Raw genomic sequence first — 20,030 nt, 5'->3', positions numbered from 1 at the left:
TCTCTGTTACTTTCTCATGAGACATCGTAGCACAGCTGAAATTATTCCTGATATGTTGTACCTTTTGTTAAAAGCAGCCTACTTTTACCTGTTGAGACATGCCTTCAAGCTATGTTTGCAAGGTTGTTTGAACTTGTTCGTCTAGGTGACACTAATGTCACAGAAACGACATACTTCACTTTCAAGAACTTTATTATTTACCTGTTCAAGGCCAGTATGTTTGCATTGTAAATTGATTCCTACTTTGTTCACACTTCTCAGGTTTTTTTATATCTTTATCTCAAATCCTGACACTAATGGAGGCATGTTGTTTCTCTCTGTGGCTCAGGTCTTCTCTCGTTACGAGAAGCACAGACAGTTAATTTTAGAGGAGATCTTTACCTCTTTGGCCAGACTGCCCACCAGCAAACGCAGTCTCAGGAACTTCAGGTACTGATACGACCCCTTCTATTCATATTGCAGCTCTCCCTAAACTGATCTGTGATAAACAAGCATTTCCTGCATGTCGATTCTGTCTGTGTTTAGGTTGAACAGTAGTGATGCAGAGGGTGAGCCCATATACATTCAGATGGTTAGTGCTCTGGTCCTGCAACTAATTCAGTGCGTGGTCCATCTGCCCTCTGACAAAGACTCTGAAGACGATCACAGAAAGGTTCTAGTTACTCGTCTTGCATTTTTACTAGCACCATAAACTCTGGTGTAGATTACAGGCTGTTAACAATATGGATTAATCCATTTTTCAGGTTGACGATGATGTGTTTATCACCAACTCATATGAAACTGCCAGACGGACTGCTCAGAACTTCCTCACTGTATTCCTCAAGAAGTAAGAACATCCTTTCCACTATTTTTGCTTTGTGATATATATGTATGTGGTTCTTGCGGTGCTCAACGTGTGTTTCTGTTGTAACTACATCTCAGGTGCGGCAGTAAACAGGGTGAGGAAGACTACAGGCCGCTGTTTGAGAACTTTGTGCAGGACCTGCTGTCTACGGTCAACAAACCCGAGTGGCCCGCCTCTGAATTACTGTTGAGCCTTCTGGGTAGATTACTGGTAAGAACAGATCATAGCCCATTTTTTTTCTAACTTCCCCATCCGTGCTAAACATGAAATTAATGAATATTTATGAACCCTAAGGAGTTTATGATGGAGCTTTGTGTGATTTGTGAGATTGTCATACCAATTATAGTAGTATAAGTAAAAATATATATAATAATTACAAAATGTATAATTAAAAAATATATTGTTTATAATCATAGTAATGGAATTTTACAATTTAATATTATGTTTTATATTTATCAAATATTATAAATATATATTTTTTTTATTTTAATATTGTTTTATTTAACTTCCCCATCTTTGTTAAACATGATACTGCATGCATATTTATGAACTTGTAGGAGTTTATGATGGAGCTTTGGATGATTTGTGAGATTGTCATACCAAATATAGTTAAAGTAAATAGTTACAAAATAAATGTAATATTATTTGAAAGTTTGTAGGTAGCATTTTTTGCCAAACATAATTTGCATATTTGACAAACATAATTTGAGTAATGTAAAAAAAATACCACAACAGTGCTTTCAGTAAAACATATACAAAGGTTCTTTCTCCTTCAGTGACCCTTGACCCTTCATAATCTGTCCCTAGGTGCACCAATTCAGCAACAAGCAGACCGAGATGGCACTGCGGGTGGCATCACTGGATTATCTGGGTACCGTAGCAGCCAGATTGAGGAAAGATTCAGTCACCAGCAGGATGGACCAAAAAGCCATCGACTGCATCGTCAGAGAGGTATACACACCTTACTTCAAACTACACATGCTGATGCTTGTAAAATACATCTAATAAACATTCTACTTTACACTGTTTTTATTTATTTATTAAATGCTCCTTGTATGTGTCTTTAGGGCACAGAAGGAGACGAGACTCAGCGGCTGCAGAAAGCTCTGCTGGGTTATATGGATGAGAATGCAGAAACAGACCCTGCCCTCTCTGTGAGTTCAACTAAGATGTTTTTCATGCCCAGTGATTTGTGTAGAGTTGTGTTCAGCCGATTTGAGTTTTTCTATGGTCAGGTGTCAACATCTAGCAAGGTTGCCTGTGGTTAATATAACACTTAGAAATAACAGTACTAGTCAAAAGTTTAGACATGCATGACTTTTTTTTTTTTTTTTCATAGTGATTTATCCTAGTGTAGCTTCTGCTTAAAAATAGTACAATTTGGTAGATGTAAGAGATTGTTTGTTTAGTGTAAGATAATTAATTTGTTTGGTTTCATATATAATAATAATAATTATTAATAGCTGTAATAAAAGAGACATGCACAAAATTAGCATTTTACTGATAGCATCTATCACTAGTGAATAGTTTGTATAGTAAATTATCTACTGTTTGATACATGCATTTTCTCTGCCTTTTTCTCTACCCATAATCCTCTATGTCAGCATTCCTTAATCTGATTTTGTATTGTAGTTTGCACGCAAATTTTACATCGCTCAGTGGTTCAGAGACTGCACTACAGAGACTGAGAAGGCCATGAGGAGTCAGAATCAAAAGGACGACGACTCGGAGGGGACGCATCACGCTAAAGAGCTCCAGGCTACCGGAGACATCATGCAGCGTGCCGAAACCCGCAAGAAATTCCTTCACTCTGTCGTTAAATCAATTCCCAATCAATTTACTACTCTCAGGTATTACCATACATTAATTTGTGCTTCAATTATGTTACCCATCCTGTCTTGATCAGGACTGTATTATAATGATTGGATCTTTTGACAGGATGAATTCAGACAATGTGGACTATGAGGACTCCTGCCTTATCGTACGCTATCTGGCCTCCACCAGACCCTTCTCTCAGAGCTTTGACATCTACCTGACACAGGTGAGCAGATGGCTCTAAAATGTAGACGTAATCAGTTTCCACCTAGCGTTAATGTGCCTCTTGTGATAAAGAGCAAAAGATTCAAAATAACTACTTTTTTGTTAAGTATTTTTAAGTTACTTTGTGTTGGAAACAACTTTTAACCCAATCTATTTAATCTCTTTGAAAGAGGGATAAACATCTTCGAGTGGTGACTTATTTGCTAAAACGATTCATGCTTCCCAGCACTACTGTGTGTGTGCGGAGCAGTTTAAATGCATGCATATGGTAATGCATAGAGTGCAGTTTCATTTTTGTATTGTCTTTATTTCTAGATTCTGAGAGTTTTAGGGGAGAGTGCCATAGCTGTCAGGACCAAAGCCATGAAGTGTCTCTCTGAGGTGGTGGCAGTTGACCCCAGTATACTGGCCAGGGTAAGGAATGCAACTTAAAACTGGCAACACAAAACTAGGTTATTCTGTTCTTTTCTTTCTTTTCATTCTATTCATATCTTTTAATTGGTATGTTTGTCTTGTGTAGTCTGATATGCAGCGCGGTGTTCATGGGCGGTTGATGGATAACTCCACCAGTGTGAGGGAAGCAGCGGTTGAGCTGCTGGGACGGTTTGTGTTGAGTCGACCTCAGCTGACAGAGCAGTACTACGACATGCTCATCGAGAGGATATTGGTATGATTTTAAGACACTACCTAGTACCTTATGTGTATATGTTTGTGTAAACAAAAAAAAAGATATATATATATTGAATGGTAATCTGTTAATACTTTTATTTAGCAAGGATGTATTAAATTGATCAAAAGTGTCAAAGACATTTATAATGTTGCTAAAGATTTCTATTGCAAATAAATGCTGTTTCCGTTTACTTTCCATTTATCAAACAATCAATATTATATCACAGTTCCAAAATAGCAGCTGTTTCTTGAGCAGCAAATCAGCTTATATAATGATTTCTTAACGATCATGTGACTGGAGTTATGTAATTAAAATCATTTAAAAAAAAGTACAGACCCTAAAACGGTATGTGTGTGTGTATATATAGTTTCTAATTATTTTACTGTTTATTTTTGTTATTGTGCATGCAGCTTTTATGACCTAATATTAATTTATAAATCTAGCCAATATTTGTAATTTTAAAAATCCTTTTGGCACACTGCAGGACCATTTAAAATGAACTAGTGAGGACAAAAATGTAAATAAAATTGGTTAGAATTAATGGTGACCTATTGAAGGGCCTAAGATATGCACTTTCCCTTTATTCATTCATGTAAATTGTAGCCTAAACCCTTGATGTTAAAAATATGTGCTATTGTGTCTGGGGTGTTTTCTGCTATTTTGGTCATTGTACATGTAATCTGTGAGATATTTAAAGTGTTTGTTTGCGGTCTCTTCAGGACACTGGTATCAGCGTGAGGAAAAGGGTGATCAAGATTCTGAGAGACATCTGTTTAGAGCAGCCCAGCTTCAGTAAGATCACCGAGATGTGCGTGAAGATGATCCGCAGGGTCAATGACGAGGAGGGCATCAAGGTGCAGTCATGTTCTCTGCTTTGTTTCGCATGAAAACCACTGTGCTGAACTTTGTTGTGATGGGTTTGTCCTGTTAGTTTGAGTTGAATTTTTTTTTTCCTCCCTGCAGAAATTAGTGAATGAGACATTCCAGAAGCTGTGGTTTACACCCACAGCCAACCATGACAAAGAGACAATGAATAGGAAGATTCTCAACATCACTGATGTGGTCAGTATATCACTCTTAGGCTTTTTTCACACTTTATATAAAATATGTGTTTGTTTGTTTATATATTTATTTGGTCTGACCACAAGTTTGATTCCATCTCTGCCACTGCAGGTGTCTTTATTTTTTTTTTACACTTGTATAATTTGGGTCTAAATCACAGTATGTTTTGCATCATCAGTGTGAGAACCCCCGGCAGCTGTTTGTCCTTGTAGCAGGCATGTTTTTATCTCTTTGGCTTTACTACCAATTACCAAAACATAAGACGTTCTAGTGGTGCTTCAATCTGTCTGGAACAGATGCTTTGCTAGATATGCAGAAAATGTGAGCTGCTCTCTGAAGACAATTTCTCCAGAGACATCAGCAACAAGGAAATGCAATCGCTGCTCTTTTTGCAGGGCATCAGTCTCGCTTTACTGATTCGTTCATAGGATTTGTACCCTAACCCTTGTTTTCAAGTGGACTCGAGTTTGGTGCACACTTGAAATTAATAAAGCAGCTTTCACTCAAATCGATCAGATCAATGTCAAACGGACTTGTGTCTGAACCAAAAGCTCTATTGTGAAAAGGGCTTTTCTTTGAAATAGTGCTTTATCCTGAAACTGATCTTATTCTTTTCTTTGCCTCAGGTCGCTGCCTGTAAGGACACTGGCTATGACTGGTTTGAGCAGCTCCTGCAGAACGTAAGTGTTTTTGTTTTTCCATCTGCCCGCCTCTAGTTTGGAGGCCTGTAGCGCTTCAATTTTCTGTGTTTTGTTTTCTCTAGCTTTTAAAGTCAGAGGAGGATTCTTCCTATAAACCAGCCAGGAAGGCATGTGTGCAGTTAGTTGACAATCTTGTGGAGCACATCCTCAAATATGAAGAGGCACTTGCAGGTACTCGCATACTACTGTACTTGGGAAATCTGAACATTTTTATGCCTTATATAGTATGATATAATGGGAATATGAAGCTTATACTCGAGGACGAAAAAGGCATCCGTTTATTTTGAGTCCCTAGTTGAGCAAAAATAGGCAATTTGGAGCTGTTGCTGATATTTATATGGCCAAAAAGTACGTTGAAATTTGTTTTCTCCTCAAACCTCTGTAGTTTTACTACTAAAAGGCATTTTACTTGCTAAACAAGTATAAACTATCAATCAGATGACAGAAGGCATAGTAGAGTGTGTGCAACAGATTTTTCAGCAAAGTTTTGATCATGTTGATAATTTAAAAGCCTTAAATTTGTGTAATCAAAATAATAAAGTAGGCGTCATAGGTCAATTAATCGATTCACAAACAATGTAAATTTTTGATTTTAACCACTTGGAAGTGTTTCTATAAATCTTTACGTGTTGCTTTTTTTAAGTTTTAGTTTATTTTTAATAGGGTTTGTTGCATTTTATGTAATTTTTGTTTAAATAATACATTATTGAATAAATAGTTAATACACTAATGTAATGCACCTGAATTCACAATCAGTTGATCAGTCATGATCTGTCAAGTCAATAGAAAGCTTGCCCTACAGTTTGTTTGTAATTTTGAACTCGTTCTTGCTAGTTTAATAATGTGTAATTTTTCCCCAAAGTAAGTGAATTTGCTCTTGTGATGCTGTCTGTGTGCAGAGCATAAGAGTGTGAACTCGACGAGGTTGGTCGCATGCATCACCACGCTGTATCTGTTCAGTAAGATCAGAGCGCAGTTGATGGTCAAGCACGCCATGACTATGCAGCCCTACCTCACCACCAAGTGCAGTGTAAGTGCTCACTTCCTCTCTGTAAGCGGCAACTGCTAAGCACCACTTTTTACAATGCAATATTTAAGGTCATTCTGCCATCTAGTGGCCGTATATTCCTAGTGATATTGTGCCAAGGTACACGTGTCAGAAGGTTTTCATTTATGTGTTTATGCATAATGCATTTGTTTTTGTTATTTTCACAGTCTCAGAGTGACTTCATGGTGATTTGTAATGTTGCGAAGATCCTGGAGCTGGTAATTCCTCTGATGGATCACCCCAGTGAGAACTTCCTGACCACCATTGAAGAAGACCTGATGAAGCTCATCTTAAAATATGGCATGACCGTAAGTGATGTACACTCACCAACTTGTAAATGTAAATCATATAACTGAATTAACATTTGAGGTACTTAAATGTATTTATTTTTAAATCGCACAGAATCATTAGTCTTATGTGTACCTTTTTAAAGTAGTGGTGTAAATGCTCTCTTGCTAAGGTAAATTAATATTAAATTGTATTAACTACTGGCTGTCTGTTCATTTGATGACATATAGTTGCAAATAATATTATCTTGTATCATATTTCTACACATACCACTAAGTTATATCTCTCTTTCTCTTTTTTTGCACAGGTTGTCCAGTACTGTGTGAGCTGTTTGGGTGCAATAGTGAATAAAGTGACTCGTAATTACAAATTTGTATGGGCCTGTTTTAACCGTTATTACGGGGCTCTGACTAAGCTAAAGTTACAGCATCAGGAGGGTACGAACAACATGGCACTGGCTGCCACCAAAGCAGCCCTGCTCAGATCTCTCTTCACTGTGGGAGCTCTCTGCAGACACTTTGACTTCGACTACGAGCAGTTCAAGGGCACCACTAAGGTATCGCAACCTTTCACCATACGTAACTATACATGATTATACACGTGTTGTAGTTTACATGCAGCTGTAGCCATATAGTTGTTTGCTCTTTAACTTTATCTCATTAACAACACAACAATTTTCCCTTTAAACTGCACTCTAAGATAAAACGTGCATTCTAAGATAAAAATAAATAAAAACATTAATAATATTTGCATTATAAGATGTACCGATTACCATTTTCTAGGCCGATTCCGATTTTTCATTGAGTTTGACCTGCCGATACCAATTTTAGCCGATTCCGATTTAATTTTTTCTAACCACTTTACAGCACACACAAATAGTAAAAAAAGAAATATAAAACACCATATACTTTTACCCAAACTGAATAATAAAAACAAGGTTAAATGGGTAAAAAAACATTTGTCTTCATTTTCTTTTCTGACCTACTCCAGTTCTTGTTAAAACACACTAGACATGTAAATTCTGTGGATTTTGGGCATTTTTTTGTGTGAAATCATATTTATTTTGTCCATCAAAAGTGTGCTTTCACACCGGTCGCCGGTCATGGCCAATCACGTGAAATTCCAGTCACCAGCCGATCAATCGGTGCATCTCTAATATTTAGCTTTTTGTAAACCCAAGATCGCTTGTTTCAAACAGTCAATTACTTCTGTTATTAATCCTGGAATCTTGCACTGTTATTGACAGGTTGTGATAAAGGAGAAGGTTTTGGAATTGTTACTGTACTTCACTAATCATGAGGATGAGGAAGTCAAATGCAAAGCCATCATTGGGTTGGGTAAGATGACTCATTCAGTGTTTTTGGTGGTCATTTTAGTAATTATTTTGAATTTATTTCAGTTGTCATTTTAATTTGTTTTAGTAATTTTGTTGTGTGTTTTTGGCATTTTTATATTTAAAAACTTGCTGGCTGCAGTTCACTTAACGGCCACTAGTGTTGCTAATAACAAGAGTTTCTGTATTCTACATATAGCCCCTTTAATTTTAGTTTACAGTAACAACACACTTGTTTAATTTTTCAGCTTTTTGTTGCAGAACCAATTTTTGTCCGAATAATTTTATGTATTGCATCATAGCAATGTTTTAATTACTGAATGATACATAAACCTTTCAACCTTGCTCTCTCTTGCATTCTGCAGGGTTCCTTTTCATCATGCACCCGAGCCAGATGTTCGTTCCAGAGGTGAAGTCTCTGTATAACGGGCTCCTGTCTGATAAGCGGTGCTCCATCACACTCAAGATCCAGGTGTTGAAGAACCTCCAGATGTATCTCCAAGAGGAGGACTCTCGGATGCAAGAGGCAGACAGAGAGTGTAAGCGATCATTCATAGGGCAGTGCTGTGGCTCAACATTTGCCTGTATGATTTTGAGGTTAACAGCATAACTAGATCCAATATAGACCCCTTTTCAGTTAGTGAACATTGGGACACTTTTTTTTTTTTTTTTGCAGAGCTTAGGTGGAGGCAAAAAGATTGCCCTGGTCGCTTCACTATAACGCTAGTTAGCAAGTTTTGTTAGCTTTTTTATTTATTTATTTATTCGAAATATGATTTTATCTTATTATGTAAGGTCACTCACTGGCCAGGACCACGATTGTTATTTGAAAAAGTTAACTTTAACGGACGGAACCAGATTGGCCGACCCGTACATGGTCACTCAATGGATGGACGATCTGACAGGAATAACGATTAACCTCGGTTTAGTCAGTAACCTGACATCTTCACCTACCTGATAGAGAAACTGAGAGTGTATAAATCTTTGGATGCCTATAACTATTTGCTGAATGGTCACGTACAAGACTTGTGTGGTACGATCCGAAGTTCTGCCTAGCCAGAGCCAAGGCCAGAAGACGAAAATGTAAAGAATGACATTACAGTGCAATTTTAAAGATGGAAATATTTTCAAGAAATACAAATTCCAGATACAGCAAATTCATTTTTGAACTATGTCTTTGATTATTCTTTCTTACCAGGTTCTTGAAAAAGTCTAGTCACAATCAATCAAAACAATGTATATACAATCACAGATGATTCACAAATAATCACAATGGATTAGAAAAAAACATTATGCAATAAAATTTCAAATTAGAGCCTGTACTCCGTTGATTCTGGCACCCAACATCAAGACGACATTTTAAGCTCCTTATTTAGCCGAATCTGTGCTGGTTTGTTTTGGAAAAACAAACTAGGAACTCGCATTGATAAACTTCATAATGCTCCATAAAACTCCACCCTTAAAGAAAGCTTTTTGTTTTTCTTTTTTCAGGGCAGAAAATGTCAAAACAGGAAGATCTGAAAGAGATGGGGGACATCTCCTCTGGTATGAGCAGTTCCATCATGCAGCTTTATTTGAAGCAGGTGCTTGAGTCTTTCTTCCACACGCAGTCCAGCGTACGACACTTCGCCCTCAATGTCATTGCTCTGACCCTCAGCCAGGGACTCATACACCCCGTACAGGTACACACACCCTCATACATCAATACAGACCTTATAAACACAGCATTAATGTCTTTTTTGCTCACCAATGCTCAGTAAAAACACTAATATTGTGAAATATTTCAATCTAAAACAAGTTTTCTACTTGAATATATTTTAAAATGTAATTCATTCCTGTGATCAAAGCTGAATTTTCAGCATAATTACTGAAATCATTCTGTTATGCTGATTTGCTGCTAAGACAGCGTTATCTTATGTTGTGTTTGATAAACAAAGTTCAAAAGAACAGCATTATGAATGGCTTTACTATCAATTTTTATCATTTTTTTAATCTTGCCATTTGCAATTGTGTTATTAGCAAGCTTAAATATTAAATTGCATGAAATTGCAATGTAAAAGTTTGAATTTCTTTCACAAAAAATAAAAATAAAAATCTTACTGACCCAATGTATGTAAATGTTCTTCCATAAATACATTTGACTGATTTGGTCATTCTTTCAGTGACCATTAAGAGTTCAATATTCTATTTAACACATTTTAATGGATTTAAAGCCATTCCACAGATTTTGTTTCACCACAATCCACACAGGAAATGTAAAAAAAGAAAAGAAAAAAGGTGTGGGTTGGGTGTGGGCCTACTCATCACTGTCACAACCTTGGCTGTTGAACGTGCAACTAACATGGACTTGTCACTTTTCCTTCCTCCTTCCAATCACAGTGTGTGCCATATCTGATCGCCATGGGGACGGACCCAGAGCCCACCATGAGGAACAAAGCGGACCAGCAGCTGGTGGAAATTGATAAGAAGTACACTGGATTTATCCATGTGAGCATCAATCTGCACACCTTGACACGCGTCATATTCATAAACTGGATTCCAGTTCACTCTTCACCAATTAATCAAATACATTGGAAGAATGTACCATGGGATACCACAATATACTGTGAAGTATCTAGGTTAAAACAACTTGTAATGGTTTTATTGTATCTTGTATAGTAGTATAATAAAATTGTATATATATATGTATGTTTATGTGATAGAATTAGATTAATGTATAGCTGGTTTATTTATTTATTTGTTTTATCTACAGATGAAAGCTGTAGCAGGGATGAAGATGTCGTACCAAGTGCAGCAGGCCATCTGGGCATCATCAGGATCTGTGATCCGTGGTTTCCGTAAGGACGAGTCCAATTCTGCTCAATGTTCCCACCTCTACAGCATGGTCCGTGCAAACAGACAACACCGGCGAGCGTTCCTCATCGCTCTGCTCAATCTCTTCGACGACAGCTCGGTTAGCAGTCTTTGTGTGTCTGTCTCTCCCTGTCGTTGGCTCTTTGTTGTTATGTTGAGACTGACCTTTTCAATCTCTCTCTCTCTCTCTCTCTCTCTCTCTCTCTCTCTCTCTCTCTCTCTCTCTCTCTCTCTCTCTCTCTCTCTCTCTCTCTCTGTGTCTGAGCAGAAGATGGAGGTGAGCATGCTGTTGTTCGTCGCTGATAATCTGGCCTACTTCCCCTATCAGAGTCAGGAGGAGCCGCTGTTCATCATGCATCATATAGACATCACCCTGTCTGTATCAGGCAGCAACCTGCTGCAGACATTTAAGGAGGTAAACGTGCTCAAGTGCTTGTGTCTAACAGTTTGTGCAGCACATTTCAGCACTGATTGTTTTGTGAGCCTGTGTCAGTGTGTAATCCAGCTCTATAAAGAAGCTGTATTTGAAGGATGGGGCAGTGCAAACTCACAGCCTCGGTGTGAACGTAGCAAAACGCTGTTGCATAGAAGACATTTACGTAGAAGTCTTATAGGCACAGCATCAAAAAATGGCCCATTTAATTTTAAAGGTCAGAAAGTGGAAAATAGTCCTGAAAAAAAAGAAAGAATTATGATTGTTTCAAGAAGTTTATGTAAACTAACAAATAAGCTGCTGTACAATATACAAAATGCTTCCTTTAAGTCCCCTTATAATCAGTGATTTTTTTTCTTTCATATTTATATGGATGTCTGTACTTTCCAACATAAAGTATGAGTAAAGTATGATTTCTGACTGAAGCACAACACTGTTCATTAACATGCAAACAGTTCGTGATCCAGTGTTTTCAGTGTCTTGGAGCAGCTCAATTCAGATTAAAGCCCTGTTCACTCTCTAGCAGCGACAAAGTGATAAATGTCTCATACGGTACATACGCGGCATGCTGACTCCAAGCCTGAATGGTTTTGTGAACCCAGATAGGCCGGCACTGCTTGCGCTTTCAATGCAGATGCATAGCTGTGATGGCAAAGAGCACTCGTTGTTTCTCGTTCATCTTTAATATGAAGCATTTTGTTTTCTGATTCCATTTACATTTAGTATTTTGTCTAAAAAAAAATAATAAAAATTAGTTGTTTACAACATGGCATATTCGTGAACGTTAGTAGGCAACTAGTAGTGGGAACGCACACTAGAGATCTCACCACCAGCCACTGGCAACATGCAGCGACAAAGATTTAAGGCTTAAAGGCTATTTTTTAATTACCAGTAATCTCCGCATCTGCTCTGAGTTTGGATCACACATTTTAAAACGCAATGTTTGAAAGCAAAGAAATCAAGACAGCCATAAAACTATAATATAAATTAAATTATTCTTATTTTTACAGTGCACTAGTATTATTGCAATGATAGTATTTATTTGATACTTGTTATTGTATTATTGTTATTATTATTATTATTAGTATTACTATTATTTTAGTTTTATGGTTTGTTTTATAGTGCGTAACATGCTTGTATAATTTTTGTCAAGGTTTTTAGCTCCAAAAACAATTTAGTTGTACATGATAATTTTTCACTAAGTAAAATAAGAGGTTGTTACTGTTATCACTAGCTTTAACACATTGGTTATGACACACTTCCACATATTTGAATCATGGATGGTTGTGAGAGAAATTCCACCATGATTTCTAAACGGGCTGTTTTTGTCCCAGTCTCTCATTAAGGTCCCAGGCAGGAAGAGCCGGAAAAGGAGACGACGACGGCGACGACATCCGCAACCACAGCCCCCGCAGCAGCAGAACGGTGCGGAGGAGGAAAGGGGAGAGCAGAACGAGGAGAGAGAAAGGAACAGCGGAGATGAAGAATTGGACGGCGATGATTATGAGGAGGATGAGGAGGGGCAGAGAGTTAGGAAGCCTAAGCCCGTAGAGGTTGCCAAGCAGTCGGAGTCAGATTCTGAGTCTGACCTCGAGGATGCTGATGCTGTCATGGAGCGTCTCCCTGATGAAGCAGCATCTCTCCTAGACTTCGCTAGGGCTTCACAGGGCATACTGTTACTGCTAGTGCTCAAACAACACCTTAAGAACCTCTACGGCTTCTCGGACAGGTAGCAAAACACCCATCATGCACCTCAACAACTCCTTAAAATAATGATTGCTATGTGTTTTATATATATTATACTATTTATTCTGCTCTCTTCCAATACAGCAAAATTCAGAAGTACTCTCCCTCAGAGTCGGCCAAGGTGTACGATAAAGCCGTCAACAGGAAGTCGTCGGTCAACTTCAGCCCACGGCAGACCATTGATTTCCTCCACCGCGATGAGGTTCATGACGAACTGACCTACGAGCTGAAGAGGAAGATCGTCAAACAGTACCTCGATGTGAGCATACTTATTTCAGGGGGAAAAAAAATATTTTTATACATTATATATTGATGTATTGTCTATTTATATCGCTATTTAACTTTTTTTTTTCAATTATAATATTTACCAGTAATGGTAAAATTTCAAGGAGGCCACGGGATGACTTAATTTTTTTTATTATCAATAATAATAGGTATTATTATTAGAGCCGGGACTTTAACGCGTTAATTAAGATTAATTAATTACACAAAAAATAACGCGTAAAAATTTTTTTACGCATTTTAATCGCACTTATTTTTGCACCGCGGAACGTTTCTCACTGGATGAGTTTAGGCGGACCGATTATACTGGAGCACCAATGGCGTTCATAACCGTCTATGTTCATAACTTGATAACTTCACACAACAACAAACCACAGTGAACATAAACAAAGAAGCTGACGAGACCGCTTTGGTTGGCCCCGTGATGGGACATTTTGTTGGGACAAAACGAACGGATGGAAGCGTCGATAAGAGCATGGTTGTGTGCAAGCTATGCAACAAGGAATTCGGAACGGCTATTGCTACACTTAATGGCAAAAATAGCACTGGTCTGCTGGACTTGGTTGAACAAAAATAAACAATATTGTGTTGCTTAAGCTTATGTATTCAGTCATTATTCAATGGTATACTAAAAATCCATGTGAAAAAAAATGACTTCTCACTGTTCTCAGGTCAAATATTAATATGCGATTAAAATGCGATTAATTTCGATTAATTAATTATAAAGCCTCTAATTAATTAGATTAATTTTTTTAATCGAGTCCCGGCGCTAATTATTATCATTATTATTACAATATTTAAAAAAATCAAACTTAATTGAAATAAAGTTTTTCACCCCTTGTTTTCTCCTAAATAATTGTTTAAAAAACAGTTTTTGAAATGTCTGGTATCACTAAATAAAAATCTGGTTATGATGTTATATATAATATGTATATTGATAGTAATATAATTGTCTTACATGTTTTTTATTAATAATTACAATTATTTTCAAACTGTCAAAGAGGCTGCTGGATTACTTCAAACTTAAACTTTTGCAATCACAAAATGAATCATGGTTTATTTAAAAACATGCAGCTTTGGTCACCAGAAATGTTAGAGAATATATAGTGTTGTAGAATGGGGACCTTCCAGTCGAATTGCTGATTTACACTGCATGCTCTGCTTGCTTCTCAGTTTAAGTTGCTAATGGAGCACCTGGACCCTGATGAAGAGGACGAGGAGGGAGAGTCGAGTGCAAACGTGAGGAATAAAGCCATCACCGCACTACTGGGGGGAGCAGCCACAAGCCCCCGAAACCACCACACACTCGACTCGGAGGATGAGGAGAGTGACGGAGAGGAGAGGACACCAGGGGTAAGAGAACACAAAAACAGTCCAACAAAGCCAGACTTTTGACTATCATACTAGTCTGATTCTCTTGGCAGCTTATTCTGGCCAAGTACCACACACTTAGTCGGGAAGCCTTTATTTGTATAGCACTTTGTGCCATACAGATTGTTTCAAAGCAGCTTCACAGTGATAACAAGAAAATAACAGTGTTAATGTTGCCAAGTTCAGTTATGAAAATACAACTTCAGTGGTAAAGCAGCTCTAAAAAGACAGTAGTGTAATTATTCAACACAATTTGGTTCAATGTTGATTCCGCTGATTTAGTTCAATAGCAAAGTTCATCCGTTATGAAAACGTCTACAAATACAGGAATAATTTATATAACTATAAAGCATCTCTTTAGAGAATAATAGTGTCATTGTTCAGCTTAAAGTCGACATGAAATCAAAATTTACCCCATTTACTTTGTTAGCGCATATTACTAGTCTTGTGGTGAACAATTAATCCATGCAAGTTAATACACAGAAAAAAATTGTTTGCCGTGGTAATCTTTAATCAAAATCTGGAAAGTCTGGAATGGCTTTTCTGATGACGTCAGTTTGACGGCTTGGGTTGTAAACGCTTAACCCTTTAGAACCTGAAGCTAAAATAGTGTTTTTCACATATTTTGACTTTTTGACTCTAAAATTCTAAAACAATGTGCTATCTTCATGTGCAAGGTGTCATCTTTTTCAGAAGATGATTAGATTTCAACAAATTACAGTTATTGACCATTATTGTGTGTGTGGTGAGTTTGTAAATAGAATTTAAATAGACAAAAAAAAAAAAAAAACCGAGAATTAATTTACTGATTTTTATTTAGGAAAAAAAAACAGAAAAATCACGAACGAAAGAAACTAACACTTTAAAGTTGCAAAATGAACTATAGTACATCTATACAAGTCTTTTATGACATTGGGTTGCACAGTTTTCATTTAGGACACTTTTTTTCATACACACACACATACAAATGCGTGCATTCATAGGCACGCACACATACACATGCACACACCACATGCTAAGATACATGAAAAAGTAACGGCCATCCGCCTCCCAAGTTTCATTAAATCATCCCAATCCCCTCTTCTGCTGTCTACCACTTCTTTCGCCATGTATTTGTTCGTTTCTTTTATTATTTTATGCAATCCTAAACACTCTAGCCGCACTTTGTTTCTCTCGGTTCAAATCCTTCCTTCCCGCTCTGCCAGAAAGCTGCTGTCATTTGTTGACGGAAAGCATGAAATTACCGTAATAAGCCGTATATCAGGCATGAAAACTCCTCACCTTTCGGCGAAATTCGCCGTTTTAAAACCTAAAAGGGTCACCTACGTGATTTGTGCAGATCCGATGAGAAAATATTTTAGAGAGGAGGAGGGGGGGGTGTTCGATGTCGAGGCCAGCATTTATCCCCTATAAAGTTACCATAAACTTTACAAAACTATAAGCTTTAAAAAACAATCATCATTCCGAATGCCGAAACATGACAGCCAATACGAGTCAGAGTAACGTTAGGGCAGAAATGTTTTCAAAGTCTTTTACACCGCGAGTCTGAGAACTGGACACACTGCCGAACAAAGAACCGCACGTCGGAAAGCAAGCCTGAGGTAAGTTAGCTTACAATGTTAACTGTCCTGTCAGATACAGACAGCGATGTTGCCAATGTCATTATTTTTTATTTTGACATAGAAGTGGGCGAGATAATATCGCGAGTGGGCGCAGGCGCCGTGAGCGCTGAGCGAGCAGGAACAAGTATTCATTGCGCGGCTCGCGAGCCTCATGCGGCTCGCCAAGCTTTAATTCGTGGCTCGCAGTTGCATGGCGGTAAATAATACGGTGATATGATAATGCATTCACTATAGATATTTTATAAAAACATAACAAGTAGGGCTTTAACATAACCCGTTAAAAACTCAGCTCTATTACAAATTATTTCGATCGGATTGAAAGGGGTGGTTTATCGAGAGAACGTGAAAAAACTTGATCGATTGAAAACCGAAACTGAAAGGACGACGTATGACGCGCTGAACAAGCTGTTCTCCTGATTAATAAAGTGTCATATAAATGAATATCCTTTCATTCTATAATTCTCCTTTCACTCAGCATCTGTGAATTGAAGGAGGACAACGGCTCACCAGTGCTTGTTTCAGATTATCATACAGACGACTGGTTTGGGGCATTTTTGGGATAAATAGTAGTAGTAAAAAGTTTTTTTTTCTGAGACCCGATGAAATACGTAGATCAGCGGCCCATTGGTTCTTTTCTTGATTGACACTGGGCTAGCCCAATCACATCTTTAATGTGAAGTATAGAAATATACTCTTTCAAGTATAGAAATTAGTACAAAACTAATTATGAAAGTTTCCTTTATTTTTCAGTGCATATATATATGCCGCATCCTTCTCACCTTTTTTACCCCTGACCTGTTTTCATGCCTGGTATATTGCCGAAAAGCGCATGTCTGCTGTCGGGCAATTTGAATGGTTTTGATGGTGCAAACGGTTGAGTTACGGTAAAATGAATATAGCTTGCTGGTATGTGTTGTCGACGACACAGCCGGTTTTAAAGGGTTAACCACTCCCCTCAAGCCGTTAGTCTGCTGTGAGCAGAGATGGAGAGGAGGAGCGCTAGAGTAAAACCCTGCCCTCTGTTTAATATTCCCTTTCAATAAATCTGTCACAACACTGGAGAAAGTTGTTTGCAACTTCCGGTGCACGCAGACTTTAAGTCACATGATTCAGTTCAGTAATGGTGCAAAGTTCGTCAATTATGAACAAGCTGAATTCAACTATAGACGTCTCTAGAGAAGGCAATAGTGTTATTTAGCTCAAGTCAGTTCAGTGTTGATTTAATTCAGTGTTGATGTTGCAGTGTTCATCAATTATCAAATTAATTCAGTTCAGCTTTAAAGCAGGTGTACAGAAGACAATAGTGTCATTATTCAGCTCACTTTAGTTCAATAATAGTGCAACGTTCATAAATTGTGAAACTAATTTGAATCGGCTATAAAGCAGCTCTACAGAAGAAAATATTGTCATTATTCAGCTCAATTCAGTTCAAGTTTGTGTCAGTGCAGTCAAATCAATGATACAGTATTACTGAATATTAAGGCTGAATCTGAAATCGTCCCCTAAACCCTCAATCAATGTTTCCTATGTTGGTCCACTAATACAGTTCACTTGAAGGACTAAATGGAAAAAAAGTGAGTGAATCGGCTGTACGCTCGTTATTGCGGTGCAACGTGGGATTGAATGAGAGCACTCAATAATGTCCACTGTTTTTTAGACACCACTACAAATGACTGTCCCTTCAAATAACGCCCTATTTGAGGGTATAGGGGACGATTTCGGATTCAGCCTAAGAGTCTTTTAACCCCTCTTCACAGGCGTCTCGACGCGGGAGGCGCACGGGAGACTCTGCGGACCTGCTGTTGGCGAACATGAACGAGTCCGTCAGCGCGCTCGACATCATCGCCATCCACTGCCCCAAATACCGAGACCGGCCGCAGATCGCACGCGTGATCCAGAGGAACAGCGACGGTTACAGCATCCACTGGATGGCAGGCTCTTACTCCAGCACTTGGGCTGAAGCGAAGCGCCGCGACGGACGCAAGCTGGTGCCTTGGGTCGACACCATCAGAGAGACCGACATCATCTATAAAAAAATTACACTCACCAGTGGCAACAAGCTCAACCACAAAGTGGCGCAGACTCTACGTTCACTCTACGCTACCAAGGACAGGAACTCCAGCTAATAATACGTAAACATGCACACGCACTCACATACCTCCCAGATTCTCTCAGCCTAATGCAACAGCCAAACACATCTCCCGGGCCAGCCAAACATGAACACACATACACGAGCGGCTATTCTACACTACAGACTCTCTCTCTCTCCCTCTCTGATGCACTCTGGGTCTGGTGGTGACATTTTGCCCTCTGCGCCAGGGTGCATCGTCGTATCGCAGGAATAAAATGTTTGGAGAAACATTGTATGGGTGCTCCTTCGCTGTTGTGCAGCAGATTTCTGGTTGTTTGATTTCTACTCCCAGTGTATCATAGTTTAACATAAAAATATTGTTTATATCTATAAAAGAAATTTAAATATATACTGAATGTTGAAAGAATTAGTTTGTTGATGTTTTTACTTTAATTCTTTCTTTTTTTTCTCATTTTCTTTTCGAATTTCTTAGCGTTAAGCAGCTTTCTATAGCTTAGCTCCTCCTTTACTGGCTGATGATAATTCTCTCTGTTGAGCTGTTTGTCCATTTTGTACGATAGCACCGTGTGGCTGTAATTTATTGTGTATAGCATGCAGTGTCTGTGAGGAGGGCTGTGTCGAAGGAGATTTGCGATAACAGGTCGCCCTGCTCAGCATAAAGGGACTCACATGCCTCTGATGGAACAAATACTGCAATAAATTTTCTACTTCTCTTACTTGCAAGACTCATCCTGTCCGTTGCGGCTCACTTGTCTTTTAATGTTTTTGCATTTTTTGCCATGCATGCTTTTTTTATTGACAGGTTATAGTGAAGAGAGGACAGAGGACGACACGTCCAGTGTGTTGGACAACTTGTGCACGGCTCTTGTAAAGGTTTCTCCAAGTCATTTTTTCTATTACAGAATTCAATAAGAAATGAGCACTTTTTATGCTCACACTTTATTTTAATGTGTTTGTGTACGGATACAGAGAAATATTAGATAACAGCATGTTATTACTATAGGCTTACACTGAGACAAAGTGGTGTAGGACTTCCTAGTAAATTTCAACAATAATAAAACCGTAAAGCACTCCAATACTCTGCTTTAGTGTTGTTACCCTTTTTGCTTTTTTAAAATCAATTTAATTGAGTATTGGAGCACGTTCAGGACCAAACCACATCTGCACACAAGAATGGTACTTTTAATATGTATACAACCGTGCACTTGCAAGATGTTTTATTCCTCTTAATGTGGTTGTTCAGTCATTTTGTTAAACATTTAATAATGATGAATGATTGAATGAAGCTTGCCTTAAACTAACTTTTTCCAGGCAATGCCATCCTTCTGTTGTCTTGTTGTGGTATGGTCTCATATACTTGATCCACAGCTGGTGGGCTCAGCGGAGAGACTATTGTAGTTTGTTTAGGATTGGAGACACCGAAACAAACTTAGTTATTCCAAAATAGCATACTCCTATTACTATTATTTCTGCAATATACTGTATAGCATGTGCTGTGCACCCTATGCACATTGTATGCATAGAAAACACAGATTATCTACTTCATTTTTAAGTGAACTGTCATTGATGAACCGTAAGTAACAACAGTTTTTACTAAAGCCTACTGCATCTTATTTGCACATTTCCAAGGTCTGCAAAAAACTGT

The 20,030-nt window shown here is 38.1% G+C and overlaps 2 protein-coding genes across 4 annotated transcripts in view; one reads left to right on the top strand and one right to left on the bottom strand.

Annotated features, from left to right (window-relative positions):
• nipbla (NIPBL cohesin loading factor a) overlaps positions 1 to 19,101 on the top strand; it is a 47,541-nt gene extending 28,440 nt beyond the window's left edge. For both annotated transcript variants that reach the window (XM_079606197.1, XM_079606198.1), the window contains exons 19-45: positions 329 to 429; positions 526 to 652; positions 744 to 826; positions 922 to 1,054; positions 1,652 to 1,795; positions 1,912 to 1,998; positions 2,477 to 2,694; positions 2,783 to 2,885; positions 3,200 to 3,298; positions 3,405 to 3,551; positions 4,274 to 4,408; positions 4,518 to 4,616; positions 5,243 to 5,296; positions 5,380 to 5,488; positions 6,217 to 6,347; positions 6,533 to 6,673; positions 6,961 to 7,209; positions 7,900 to 7,990; positions 8,352 to 8,525; positions 9,478 to 9,668; positions 10,366 to 10,473; positions 10,739 to 10,939; positions 11,108 to 11,254; positions 12,607 to 13,001; positions 13,103 to 13,277; positions 14,474 to 14,653; positions 18,051 to 19,101. In XM_079606197.1, the coding sequence (XP_079462323.1) occupies positions 329 to 429; positions 526 to 652; positions 744 to 826; positions 922 to 1,054; positions 1,652 to 1,795; positions 1,912 to 1,998; positions 2,477 to 2,694; positions 2,783 to 2,885; positions 3,200 to 3,298; positions 3,405 to 3,551; positions 4,274 to 4,408; positions 4,518 to 4,616; positions 5,243 to 5,296; positions 5,380 to 5,488; positions 6,217 to 6,347; positions 6,533 to 6,673; positions 6,961 to 7,209; positions 7,900 to 7,990; positions 8,352 to 8,525; positions 9,478 to 9,668; positions 10,366 to 10,473; positions 10,739 to 10,939; positions 11,108 to 11,254; positions 12,607 to 13,001; positions 13,103 to 13,277; positions 14,474 to 14,653; positions 18,051 to 18,419 (4,191 nt within the window). In that variant the 3' untranslated portion in view covers positions 18,420 to 19,101. The remainder of the gene's footprint in view (positions 1 to 328; positions 430 to 525; positions 653 to 743; positions 827 to 921; positions 1,055 to 1,651; positions 1,796 to 1,911; positions 1,999 to 2,476; positions 2,695 to 2,782; positions 2,886 to 3,199; positions 3,299 to 3,404; positions 3,552 to 4,273; positions 4,409 to 4,517; positions 4,617 to 5,242; positions 5,297 to 5,379; positions 5,489 to 6,216; positions 6,348 to 6,532; positions 6,674 to 6,960; positions 7,210 to 7,899; positions 7,991 to 8,351; positions 8,526 to 9,477; positions 9,669 to 10,365; positions 10,474 to 10,738; positions 10,940 to 11,107; positions 11,255 to 12,606; positions 13,002 to 13,102; positions 13,278 to 14,473; positions 14,654 to 18,050) is intronic.
• The window catches only part of osmr (oncostatin M receptor), a 599,178-nt gene that overhangs the window by 410,720 nt on the left and 168,428 nt on the right, over positions 1 to 20,030 (bottom strand). The gene's annotated exons all lie outside the window — the stretch shown is intronic.

The sequence above is a fragment of the Phoxinus phoxinus genome (genome assembly GCF_949152265.1).
Source record: "Phoxinus phoxinus genome assembly, chromosome: 3".
Lineage (NCBI taxonomy): Eukaryota > Metazoa > Chordata > Actinopteri > Cypriniformes > Leuciscidae > Phoxinus > Phoxinus phoxinus.
Note: the sequence above shows the minus strand (reverse complement) of the source record. Positions and strands in the feature narration are given on the sequence as shown.